Source organism: Lepidochelys kempii, chromosome 6 (assembly GCF_965140285.1).
Source record: "Lepidochelys kempii isolate rLepKem1 chromosome 6, rLepKem1.hap1, whole genome shotgun sequence".
Lineage (NCBI taxonomy): Eukaryota > Metazoa > Chordata > Testudines > Cheloniidae > Lepidochelys > Lepidochelys kempii.
The window spans coordinates 44,988,402-45,002,275 of NC_136385.1; the positions used below are offsets into that span (position 1 = coordinate 44,988,402).

General features: G+C 42.9%; 1 protein-coding gene across 1 annotated transcript in view; it reads left to right on the plus strand.

The window, feature by feature from the left end:
- The window catches only part of KIF18A (kinesin family member 18A), a 108,027-nt gene that overhangs the window by 29,619 nt on the left and 64,534 nt on the right, over positions 1 to 13,874 (plus strand). The window contains exons 6-8 of the mRNA XM_073350650.1: positions 12,385 to 12,561; positions 13,133 to 13,207; positions 13,485 to 13,594. Of these exons, the coding sequence (XP_073206751.1) occupies positions 12,385 to 12,561; positions 13,133 to 13,207; positions 13,485 to 13,594 (362 nt within the window). The remainder of the gene's footprint in view (positions 1 to 12,384; positions 12,562 to 13,132; positions 13,208 to 13,484; positions 13,595 to 13,874) is intronic.

The window sequence follows — 13,874 nt, forward strand, 5'->3', positions numbered from 1 at the left end:
AATAATTGGAGAAAAAAGACTGAGGGTATTTTTCCTTCTGGAGTCAAGGCGCATTTCACTCAATGTTTTATGTTCTTGAAAGTTTGTGTCAAGGTGGCTATGTAATTGGCATAGTTGAAAAATGTTACCCCAGCCAAAACAAAAGCCAGCAAAATGTCACACACAACATGTGGGAGTTTCTCCTCAAGAAATCCTTGTGGCTCACTGTTTCTGTCAAGCAGGGTAATGTGCTTGTAAATTTCATCTGACAGAAAATGTATTGCAACATCAACAGCACCAGAGAACTGCAGAGCTAAATTGTGGAAGAGTAACTATCAAACCCCTTCAGCAAGCTGTACCATAAAGAAACTTGTGCTAGGATAAATAAACCCAATGTAATACAAAATCTGAAGGAGCAGCACATGCTAGTGTCTGTACAAAGGAAATTCCCTCCCCATTCCCTGAACAGACAGTGAGGCAAAAATATAGTTACTTTCCTCTTCTTGCCCAGTTAACTTGGATAAATTGGGCCAAGAAACACTCATACTTATCTGGCAGGAGGTTAAAACAAAGATAATTGGACAATTTATCTAATTTCTGTGTACATATGTCTGCTCATGTACAAAGTGATAGCTGTCAAAGTAGATGACAGTTAATTTTGTTCCTAAATTCCAATTTCTCTCCAGCCTGACACCTCATCTTGTCTTTTCTTTCTATTCAACATTTTTAAAATTACCATTCTTTTTTGTCCTGTTGTCTAAACATCTCTTGACTTGATTACTGTAACCCCTCCTCCTCTCTGGACTCCCTAAAACCCAGATCACTCCTCTAAAGTACATAATGCAGCGTTAAAGTTCTTCCTTATCTACCAGTAAAGGCATGTCTCTTCTCTCTTTACATCCCTCCTCCAGCTCCTTCTTGCTCCCTATAGCTATTTCTACACTTTACTGCTGGGGGAATTCTGCGTACAATATTTTAAAATTTTGCAAATTTTATTTGTCAAAATAACACTATATAATCACACCAGTTTCAATTATTTTGGTAATTTATTTCAAAATACCTATCAGCACTATGTCTATAACAATACAGAGACAAAAAAAAATTCCTCCAGGAGTAGAGAGTTAAGGAAACCCCTACGACAATCCATTTCCTCCCCCCAGAATCCAGAAGGGGGACCAGAAATCTGCACTCTTTAACCCCCAAGCCCACCTACACACCTCCAGGCCAATCACTCGCATGCACCCCCTACTCCCTCCCCACCCAGACCCCAGCTGCAGGCCCCCAGCCCAGACATTCGCGCATGCACACACCAAGAGCCCATGGATCCAGAGGGAGAAACAGTGTGATGCTGGGTCCCAGGCTTGTATGGAGTTTCCTGCAGGACGCCTCCTTCCTTCAGAGCATGCTGAGACCTGCAGCAGTTCGGAATCCTCCAGCTCCCTCCCTGTTCCCCCAGCAGTGTCTTCTACGTGTGAGCTGGGCTCTGCTGGGTCCAGTAGCCCCTAGTGGCAGCCAGCAGTTCTGCAGCCCATTTCTGTGGAGGAAAAGGAAATTCTGCCCAAAAACCATTAATTTCTGTGCAAATTCTACATGTGCAGTGGCACAGAATTCTTGCAGGAATAACACTTCAAGCTAGGGCTGTGATTCCCCTGCTCACGTACACATGCTCACACTAGCTTTCATTAAGCTAGCATGTGTATAAATAGCATTGTAGCCACTGTTGCATGGATAGCAGCAGTGGCGGAATGGTTGAGTTGTGCCAAGTACATATTTGCGCCACATGTCTAATACGCTAGACCTCTGCTGTCCTCCTTCAGATGACTCTAATATACTTGTTTCTTCCTCATTATCTATAAAAAGTTTTAAAAATAGTTTTTCCACTCCATTATTACATTGAATGAAATCAGGAAAAACTAATTCTAATGAGAGTTCAAGTTTTGTTTTATTTTTCTATCTCCTTTAGGGCTCTGAATTCACTTTAAGATGTAGTCATGAAAAGTGCTGTATTAAGAGCTAGGTATTATCTAGTCTTATATGTCTGGTTCTTAGATTGTATCCAGCATAGCTGTAGCTGTGTCGGTCCCAGGATGTTAGAGAGACAAGGTGGGTGGGGTCATATCTTTTATTGGACCAAATTCAGTTGGTGAGAGAGACACACTTTCGAGCCACCCAGAGCTCTTCCCCAGATCTAGACCTGATGATGTTACTTCACCTACCTTGGTTCTTAGATTGTAAGTGTACTCATAATGGGGCAGGAGCTAGTTGGATCCTGTACAATGCCAAACACACTATTGGTGCTTACCTAATTATATTTAATATCTTTAATAATAACTTATCTAACCACTTTCATTCACTTTCAGAAGTGAACAATCCCAAAATCTTTTCTTATGTTTAAGCAAACTCTCATGATATTTTTAAATAATAAAGTTGATAATCTAAATGGTGGTATTTATTGCATAACTGCAGTCCTGAAAAAAGCCTAAAATGCATATTTAATGGAAGACCTCAAAAGAATAACTTCTGTTGTCATAAATGCACAGCTGTGGCATCAATGTTTTTGAAGCTGAAGTGCCTCTTGCTGTCTTTGTGATTCCTGTACTGTCACCCGTTAAGCTGCAGTCCTGATGCTCCAACTCAATATTTTCACACGGTTAGGTCTTTTTCATAATTCTTTTATAGTTTAAGTGTTTGCAAAGTATTGGCATTAGCCTATCGCACTAATTACTTCATCTCACTCTTTTGTATTAGTTATGGAATTAGCCAGCAGGAAACTTTTGAAGGAAGAAAAACTAAACATTGTTTCAGCTGATGTCTGTCTTAGTTGCATTGGATTTTGGTCATCACTTTATCACAGGGTTACAGAATATTCCATAATTAAAATATTTCAGTTTTCTGGATTAAAATAACAATTATTACATTTTTAACACTGCTGCTTGCACTATGTGTTCAGGTTCCACATTAAAAGTGCACTTTGTGTCTTCCCATCATGAGTACTTACAGCAGCTGCACTTTATCTGGAAAGGGGAAAATGCTTCCCTTTTGCTTACACTTCATAGTATAAAATGCATTGCTAGATAATTTTTGAAGAGCCTTCTGGAGGCTTGTTAGAAGCAGGCAACTGCAATTGCAATGGAGAAGCAGGAAGGAGTAGATCCCTGCTAACTGAGAGACTGATGAGGACATCCCCTCTATTGTAGAGGACAATCATAAAAAATAATCTCTGCCTCACATGTCATAGAATTGTGGAAATGTAAGGCTAGATGAGACCTTGAGAATTCATCAAGTCCAACCCATGCCCTGAGACAGGACCAAGTAAACCTAGACAATCCATTACAGGGGTTTGTCCAACCTGTTCTTAAAAATCTCCAATTATGGGGATTTGACAACCTCATTTGGAAGCCTGTTCCAGGGCTTAACTACTCTTACTATGAAAACCTTTTTAATTATATCGAACCTAAATCTCATTTGCTGCAGATTTAGTCCATTACTACTTTCAGTAGACATGAAAAACAGTTGACCCCATCCTCTTTATAACAGCCCTTTACATACTGAAGACTGTTATCTGATCCTCCTTCAGTCATCTTCTCTCAACACTAAATATGCCCAGTTCCTTCCTCATAAATTAGGTTTTCTAAACCTTTTATATAATTTTTTGTTACTCTTCTCTGGACTCTTTCCAATTTGTCCACGTTTTCCCTAAAGTTTGATGCCCAGAATTGGACATAATACTCCAGCTGCCGAGTAGAGCTGGGCAATTACCTCCTTTGACTTACGTAAACTCTCCAGTTAATACACCCCAGAATGCATTAGCCTTTTCCATAGCTGCATCACATTGTTGACTCATATTCAATTTGTGATTCACTATGACCCCCAGATCCTCTTCAGCAGTATTACCATCTAGGCAGTTATTACCCATTTTGTAGTTCTCAATTTGATTTTTTTTTCCTTCCGAAATATAGTACTTTTTTATGAATTTCATCTTGTTGCGTTCAGACTCCAATTTGTTGAGTTTGTTTTGAATTCTACTACTGTTTTCCAAAGTGCTTGCAACCCACCCCCGCTTGGTGTCATCTGCAAATTTTATAAGCGTTCCCCCCTCTGTTATCCAAGTCATTTAATGAAAATATTCAATAGTACTGGGCTCAGGACAGACCTGGGGGGCCTCACTAGATATACCCTCTCAGTTTCACAGCAAATCATTGGTAACTACTCTTCAGCTACAGTCTTTCAACCAGTTATACACCCATCTTTACAGTAATTTTCATCTACATCACATTTCTGTAGTTTTGTTTATGAAAATGTCATGTGGGACTGTGTTAAAAGCTTTACTAAAATCAAGATATATCACGTTACTGCTCCCCTCCCCCCACCCCCTTCCACTTGGCCAGTAACCCTGTCAAATGAGGAAATTATGTTGATTTGTCATAATTTGTTTTTGACAAATGTATGCTAGCTATTCCTTATAATCCTGTTATCCCCTAGGTGCTTACAAATTGATTGTTTAATTTTTCCAGTTGCTCTGCAACTATTGAAGTCAGACTGTTAGATCTATAATTCCTCGAGTCCTCCTTGTTTCCCTTTCTAATGATAGGTTTTATGTTTTCCCTTCTCCAGTCCTCTGGAAACTCACCTGTCCTCCATGAGTTTGCAAATATAGTTGCTAATGCTTCCAAAATTACTTCAGCTCGTTCCTTAATTTAAGTACCCTAGGATGAATGTATCAGGCTTTGCCAACTTGAGTACATCCAACTTATCTAAATATTCTTTAGTCTGTTCTTTCTCTGTTTTGGTTTTCATTCCTTCCCCCTTGTTAATATTAATTGTGTTGACTATCTGGTCACCATTAACCTTTTCAGTGACGAATGAAGCAAAATAGGCTTTAAGCACTCTGTCATCAGTTATTAGCTTTCCTTCCTGTCTAAGTAGAGAACTTGGTGTATCTCATCTTTATCTTGCACCTAATATATTTAAAGAACCACTTCTTACTGACTTTTATGTCGCTTGCTATGTATCTTGTGTCTTAACCTTTCTGATTTTGTCCTTCATGATTTTACTATTCTTTTGTGCTCCTCCTTAGCAATTCGTCAATGTTCCCACTTTTTGTAGGATTCCTTTTTGATTTTCAGGTCATTAAAGAGCTCCTGATGAAGCCCTATTGGCCTTTTCCTATTTTTTTTCCTATCTTTCCTTTGCACCAGGATAGTTTGCAGTTGTGCCTTTAATAACGTCTCCTTGAGAAACTGCCAGCTTTCCTGAACGACTTTTTCCCTTTTTCTTTTCCATTTTCTTCCCGATTTTCTTCCCATCGGACCCTACCTACCAGTTCTCTGAGGACAACAGACTTTAACAAACTCTTTCTGTTGCTCTCATGCTTTCCTTTCCTTAGAATTATAAAATCTAACATTTCATGATCATCTTCACCCAAATTACCTTCTATTTTCAGATTTGCTACCAATTCCTCCCTGTTGGTCAGAATCAAGTTTAAAATGGCTCTCCCACTCGTTACTTACCTTCCTGAAACAAAAAGTTGTCCCTAATATATACAAGAACTTACTGGAAATCTTGTGTTTTGCCATGTTACTTTAACTACCCAGATATCTGTTGGAAAAGTCTCCCATTACTACCAGGTCTTGTGTTTTTGGAGATTTCTGTTGTTCTAGAAATGCCTTGTCCACCTCCTCTTCCTGATTTGGTGGACTATAGTAGACCACTACCATGATGCAGCTCCTTTTTTTTATCTTTACCCAGAGACTTTCAACTGGTCTGCCTCTCAACTCTTTCTGGACCTCAGAACAAATGTATATATTCTTGATATAAACTGCATCACCACTTCCCTTTTTATCCTACCTGCCCTGCCAGAGCAAGCTGTAGCCTTCTCTATCAATATTCCAGTCATGAGACTTATCCTATCAAGTCTCTGATGCCGATTAAGTCATCATTCAGCTTACGGACTAATACTTCCAGTTCTTCCTGTTTATTCTCAATACTCCTTGCATTTGTGTATAGACGTGAAGGTTTTGAGCAGATTCCCCCATTTATTTCACTTTTGTTGTTCCTATGACCCTATTGAAAATTTCCATGTCCTCCCCACTTCCGACCCCCACACATATAGCCCTCTCTCAAGGTTACCTTTTTATTGCATGCCTGTGGACTTTTGTCATCTGCCCTCTTTAAACCTTGTTTAAAGTTCTCCTCTTTACTATAGCCAAACTAGGACTCCTGAAAAGAAATCAGTATAGCTTTAAACTACAAAGCACTTCACGCTGAAGCAATATACAAAGTCTCTATGGTGTTCTCAGCTATTGACTCTGAGTTGTCTTGAAATGAAAGTCACCCTGCTGCATACTCTGTCCAAAGCCCCATTCTCTACTTTGAAGAGTTCCTTGGCTGTTTTTTTTCCCAACCCCAGGGAGTAAACATTTCCATCATTTTGTCACTGTGATCATCTCAAAGAAGAGTAATCTAGTGAAAACAAATATAGCTAAGATTTTCCACTTAAATGTCAGCTTTAAAAGGACTGGATGGATCCAGGTGTGGGATTGATAATTGAATCACTGGTTTAAATTGTTGCCCAGTGTTGTCCTAAATACTGCAAGAAAAAAAGACTAGACACCAGAAATATGGTTAACTGGGCCACAACTTTGTCACACATCTGGAAACTAGCTAACAATAACTCATCCATTGCAAGTTATCTTTCCTTGTAACTCATACCACATGGCAGAAGGCTGTTCGCCCCCCACCCAGTTAACCTAGTACCAGTACTGTTGATGGGGACCCGACTGCCCTCATACAAGGGTGGGGGGAGGAGAGAAGGGGTTGTTTCCTTGCTGTACCAGACAACAGGAGCCCTAGCATTCTTCTAAAATGTTTAATATTCTGGTTTATCAGGTGCTATTGAATGAGAATGTGCACAGGGAACCTGCTATGTTGTGACAAAATGGATTTTAAAACTTAACCTACCCATGTGTCCCTGAACTGCTGAGAGGAAGGTGAAAAATGCCACATTTCCTCACTGCCAAACTGATCTGGGAAATATTCCTTTCCCAGTCCTCAAAAGATGACTAGCATGATGCCCTTAGCAAGGTCTAAAAAACCCGATTTTACTCTAACCCCCATGAGTGGGGCGCATTCTTTCCTGGCATGGAATAGCAGCCCTGGGCAGGGAGAATGGTTATAAGTCCTCTCGGATGTACAGGAGCCAATAAACATATGCTGCATCCTTCAGCCACAGAGCTCTCCTCAAGCCCAGAAGGAGGAGTGGAAGGGGTTTAGGGTTTTATTCCCTTGCTGGCCCAGACGAAGCCAACAAATCTCTAAGGCTACAAGGGCCTGTGAGCATTTGGGTCCTGTGTCTATGGGAATCTTACCCTGTGGATTTATTTGGTGCAGGATGAGGTCCTTAGTAGCTACAATCTTATCATCTGATAGCGATTCAGTGGGTATTGTGAAAAGTTTCTTCTTTGAGTGATTGCTCATGTCGATTCCAAGTAGGTGTACATGTACCACATGCACGGTTGTTGGACGGTTTTCCCCTAGCGGTACCCATCCGGTTGACTGTGGAACCCCCTGGAGTCGCACCTTCAAGATGGTGTGTGTATATGTCCTTGCCGACCCGCAGCCTCTTCAGTTCCTTCTTACCACTCGTTATGGTCATTTGAGCAGCTCTCTTGCTACTGCAAACGATCCCCTAGTGGACTCTTTCTTGTTGACTCTGTAAATAGTTAAAAACTTAGTATTAGTTAGTCAAGAAGTTTTTGGTCATCTTAGATATGTTTCAATTGGGGGTTTTCCCACACTGTTTCCCCCCCACCCAGGGACTGGGGCAAGCCTTGGTCTCAAGGGTTTCAGCCATGTAGGTCCTGTCTAAAATCCATGCCAAACGGAGACCCACACAACTCCTGTTTAAAGTCTTTGGGGCAAGCCCATCAGACTGAGAAGTGTAAAATCTGCAGAGGCTTCTGCCCAAAGACAAAAAAGGAGAGGGACTTCAGGATGAAATGGCTCCTTATGGTCTCAGCCCTCTATCCCCAGCCAGCTTCGGGAGCATCCGACCCCAAGCCCAGTACTTCTGTGTGCAGCACACTAGCCTCGGTAACAGGCCACACACCGAGAAAGAATTTGGGCTCCAGGGACCCTCGGCACCACGAGTCCCCAGCGCCGAAGACCTCCTTTGGTGCGAGCACCCATTTGCTGGTGTCAGACCTCTTCTTTTTGTGCGACAGAGGTTGCTCTCCCACTAAATCAGTGGTACGAGGAAGCACCAACAGGTGAGTCCCATCCTGCTCCAGCTCCTACTCAGCTGGCACCATTGACTCTGGCTTCACAGGGAGGTCTGTCGAGTATGGTTCTAATGGACTCCCTGGTGCAGGAGGGTCGAGAGGAGGATTTAGACCTCCCCTCCACACCGGACACCTTTGGAGGCTGCCAGAGACCTCATAGCAATGACAGCGCAGACCCCATCCAGCACCACCACAGAGAGGCACCATGCCCTCTAAGGGCAAGCCAGTGATGATGCAGCACCCTTCGTCCTCACCCCAGCACCGCTCCCCGGCACCATCTCACTCGGCACCGCTTTGGTCACGGAGCTCGGAATCCTCATCAGAGGCAAATCATACACCTCTAGGCGAAGCTGGCACCACTCGTGGCACTGCTCCAGACAGGAGGAAGGGCAGCCTTTGCCTATAATGGTATGGCCACCACAGTGGCAGGCACTGGCTCAGTGGCCCTTCTGGACCCCGTGGGCCTACCGCCAAGTCCAAAGGCCAGATCTTATCTGTGGTTTTGGAGGCATGGTCCCCTCTATCTTAATCAGTATTTGTTGCCCATGAACCTCCGCGTGGACTCGAGTTGGGCACGTAGGTCAGCACCAAAATAGCGGCAGGAGCCGGGGCCGGAATAAGACGGACACAGGGGCCAGCACCGCTCCTGCCATCACACAGGGCACTTCAGTGCAAGGGGATCCCTGTGAACCAGAGAGGCAGAAAGACCCAGTTCCCCAGTGGGCATCTTCCTCCTCTTTTCCTGATGAAGCCGGGGCAGGCACATCCACCACACTGCCAGCCATGGACAACAGAGCCCACCAGGAGTTGATTAGAAGGGTGGCTCAAAATTTGGGCACGCAGGCAGCAGCGGTGGCAGAGGAGACCAACCCCTTGGTTGATATTCTGTTGCCCAAGGGTCCCTTAAGGGTGGCTTTGCCCCTCATTAAAACAGTCAATAACACTACAAAAGCGTTGTGACGAATGCCTGCCTCTTTTCCCCTGCATGGCAAAAGGGTGGGTGGGGAGAGGAAGTACTTTGTGCCTTCAAAAGATTGAGTACTTGTTCACTCACCCTCAGCCAAACACGCTGGTGGTGGAGGCGGCCAACAAGAAGGAAAGACGGGAACAGCTGAGACCGACCCCTAAGTCCAAGGTGTCTAAGAAACTGGATCTCTTTGTTAGGAAGGTATACTCTCCGGGGGACTCCAGCTTCAAGTTCCAAACCAGCAGGCAGTCCTCAGCCGCTATAGTTTTAATTCCTGGAACACGTTGTCCAAATGTAAAGAGCTTCTTCCAGCAGACTCCCGCTCTGAATTTGCTGCTGTCCTGGAGGAACGCAAGGTCGTAGCAAGGACCTCCTTACAGGTCTCCTTAGACTCGGCAGCCCGTACCATGGCAACAGGGAGGGGCTATCTACTCTACTCTTTTCCGCCCTTCCCGCTTGTACACAAGGTCCTGCTGAAGGTCAGAAGGGAGGGAGAATCAATGATCTTAATAACACCAGTGTGGCTTCGCCAGCAGTGCTTCATGACATTTCTAGACCTGTCAGTGGACACGCCTATAACCTTGCCCCTGGTCCGAGACTTAATCACCAAGGGCCTTGGCTGTGTCTAGCATCCCTATCTGAAGTGTCTCCATCTCACGGCATAGAAACTCCGTGGTTAAACCCCTCGGAGCTCACATGCTCAGACCCTATTAGAGAGGTCCTCCTTAGCAGCAGGAAGCCATCCCCTAGGGCCACCTATCTGGCCAAGAGGAAAAGATTCTCCATTTGGCATTACAAAAACACACTCCATCCTTACAGTCATAGATTCCTTTTATCCTGGACTATTTGCTGCACCTAAAATGGGAAGGTCTGTTGGTATCATCAATAAAAGTGCACCTGGCAGCTATCTCAACTTTCCACCCCCATTTGCCTGGTCACTCAGTTTTCACGAACTCCATGGTGGACTGCTTCCTCAAGGGATTAGATAGTCTCTACCCTCAGGTAAAACAGCCAATTCCCTCATGGTATCTCAACCTTGTGCTCTCTAGACTGATGGGACCTCCTTTCGAGCCTTTAGCAACATGCTCTCTCCTCTACCTTTCCTGGAAAGTAGCGTTCTTGGCAGCTATAACTTCAGCTAGGAGGGTGTCTGAGCTTAAGACCTTAACCTCCGAGCCCCCATACAAGGTCTTCTATAAGGACAAGGTGCAGTTGCGACCGCCCCCGTCCTTCCTCCTGAACGTAGTTTCACAATTCCATGTGAACCAGGACATTTTTCTTCCTACGTTCCTTCCTAAGCTGCATGCTAGCAACAGGGAACGAATGTTCCACTCCCTAGATGTCAGGTGAGCATTAGCCTTCTAAATTAAAAGAACAAAGCCATTTCGAAAATCAGTGCAACTCTTCATTGCAATCGCAGAGTGCATGAAAGGGCTTCCAGTCTCATCCCAAAAGATATCTTCTTGTATCATGTCCTGTATCCAGGCATGCTATGATTTGGCAAAGATACCTGCCCCTGCACTGATAGCACACTCCACAAAGGCACAGGCATCCTAAGCTGCATTCCTGGCACAAATTCCTATCCAAGACCTCTGTAGGGCATCGATGTGGTCGTCCGTCCACACCTTTACAGCCCACTACGCAATTACACAGCAGACCAGAGATAATACCGCTCTGCCAAAAGCTGCGCTACAATCAGTGATTCCATAAACTCCAACCTCACCTCCTAGGTAATACTTGGAAGTCACCTACTTGGAATCTACATGATGTGACAAAGTTCCTGCTCTATCTTGGTGGGTCTTGACTTATTGGCGGATTTGCTCGCCTTGGAGCTTCACAGCAGACTTCAGCGTGGCCGTTTTTCTGAACCCACAGTCCAGGTCGACGACTCCTGTGTCTGACCAGGAGTTGGGAGGGTTTGGGGGGAACCCGGGCCTGCCCTCTACTCCGGGTTCCAGCCCAGGGCCCTGTGGAATGCAGCTGTCTAGAGTGCCTCCTGGAACAGCTGTGCGACAGCTACAACTCCCTGGGCTACTTCCCCACGGCCTCCTCCCAACACCTTCTTTATCCTCACCATAGGACCTTGCTCCTGGTGTCTGATAATGCTTGTACACCTCAGTCCTCCAACAGTCTGCATTCTCACTCTCAGCTCCTAGTGCCTCTTGCTCCCAGCTCCTCACACACAAACCACAAACTGAAGTGAACTCCTTTTTCAAACCCAGGTGCCCTGATTAGCCTGCCTTAATTGATTCTAGTAGCTTCTCAATTAGCTGCAGGTGTTCTAATCAGCCTGTCTTAATTGTCTCCAGAAGGTTCCTGATTGTTCTGGAACCTTCCCTGTTATCTTACCCAGGGAAAAGGGACCTACTTAGCTTGGGGCTAATATATCTGCCTTCTATTACTCTCCTATAGCCATCTGGCCTGACCCTATCACAATGAGCAATCACTCAAAGAAGAAAAAACTGTTACCTACCTCTCGTAACTGTTGTTCTTCGAGATGTGTTGTTCATGTCCATTTGAAGACCCACCCGCCTTCCCTCTGTCAGAGTATCCGGCAAGAAGGAATTGAAAGGCGGTGGGTTGGCAGGGACCTATATACACTGCCATGAAGGCGTGAATCTAGGGGGCTCCACAGCTGACCCAACAGGTACCGCTAGGGGAAAAACCTTCTGACGACTGTGCACGCAACACGTGTACACCTATTTGGAATGGACATGAGCAACACATCTCAAAGAACAACTGTTCTGAGAGGTAGGTAATCGGTTTGGTTTTGTTTGTTTTCAATATAGATGATAGAGATTCCACCCTAGTCCATTTTCTGTGCCAGTACAAGGCTGTCCGCATTACAAAAATCACCCTTCTCCGCTATCTAGGGTATAGAAACCAAATTGCTAACTTTTTCAAAAATTTGAGCAATAAATACACTAATTCTTGATTTTTGTGGGGAAAGATTTAAAGTGGACAGTGTGATTTGGGTGGGGGTGTAGTTTAGAGGAAGATTACTAATGGAAGTGAAAGATTACAAGTCTTTATCACTTGCTACTAATGAATGTACTATTGTCTTTGTGGGATTATTAAGTTTTGAAAGAGACTTTTAAGGTAGGTCAAATATACTAACTTCCATAATCCATAAAAACACTTGTCACTTTTTATTTCCAGAGCAAGAAACAACACATTCCTTATCGTAACAGCAAGCTTACTCGTTTATTGAAAGATTCTCTTGGAGGGAATTGTCGAACTATAATGATAGCTGCTGTTAGTCCTTCTTCTATGTTCTATGATGACACTTACAACACTCTTAAGTATGCAAACCGAGCAAAAGATATTAAATCTTCTGTAAGTAAATTTATACAACTTATTTTGCAAGTATTGGAGTCTACAAAATTAAAATAGCATAGGATTAAAAGAATGAAGCAGTTACGTGTCTAGAGAACCATGTAACTTACAATTTACTTGGCTTTTGCATCAAAATTGTGTTGAATCATGTAGTCTAATATCCTTTATTTTCTTATTTATATTTTCCACTTCTTAAATATTTTTAAGATGAGCTACATTAGAAATCAAATATATTTTTAAGGTAAATGCCAAAGCTAATCTTCAAGAATGCAAACCAGGGAAATCCTAGATCTCAATGCATTTTACAAAGGTAGTTAGGTATCATTATCCCCAATTTTCTATGTTTGTGAAACATGTGCCCTTGGTCATGCAGACCATGCCCGTAACCATTGGCAGAATTAGGAATAGAACCACTGTCTTCTGGTTTCCAGTCTGATCTAACAACATACTTTTGTCTCGTCTTGTAATACAGTTCAAATGTAATTAGTGATATTTCTATCTAATGCACTTAGTGTGTATGATGTATCATAAAGAATGTTGTTAAAATTTAACTTTCTCTTTTCCTTAACAGTTGAAAAGCAATGTTGTTAGTTTGGACAGTCATATAAGTCAATATGTTAAGATTTGCAATGAACAAAAGAAAGAGGTATGTCCGTCTTAATCACTGTAATTACTATACTAATGTCACTGAGGTATAAGCAGAAAGTGTATAATGAATGAAAGCGTTGGGTAAGATTTGTCTTACCATGTCTCTGTAGTTTTCCTAAGAAGCAAATGTTTCCATGTTCTATTTAGGGGGATATTCCTAACTGTTAATTTAAAAATGCCTCTTGCAAGACGAGAGGCACAGAAAGATGGTGAAAAATAAGTTACACAAGGCAAGCTTTGTATTACAATCCAAACATATTGTCCTCATTTTTCAGATCATAATGCTGAAAGAGAAACTGAGAGCATATGAAGAAGAAAAAGCAGCCATTCCTGAAAAGCATGGTACAAGTGTTCTTTCAAACCAGCAGCAAGTGGAAATTCAAAGGTAACATCATATTAAGGTCTCATTTTCACAAGTTTAGGTTTCCAGAATTTTACCATAGCCTTGTAAAATCAGTTCTATACTTTTTTTAAAAATCTTTGTTTCAGCTTGGTTCATGTTGATCCCTCTGGAGTAGATGTGACATTATACTCAATATTGTTTTACACTACATCTTGGTGGAGGGATTTAAAATAAAACAAATCTCAGGACAGACTCTTTGTAATTGGTCTCTCTTGACTCTACTACAGAACTTTAACTTAATGGCAGGAAAAATATCAGTTGG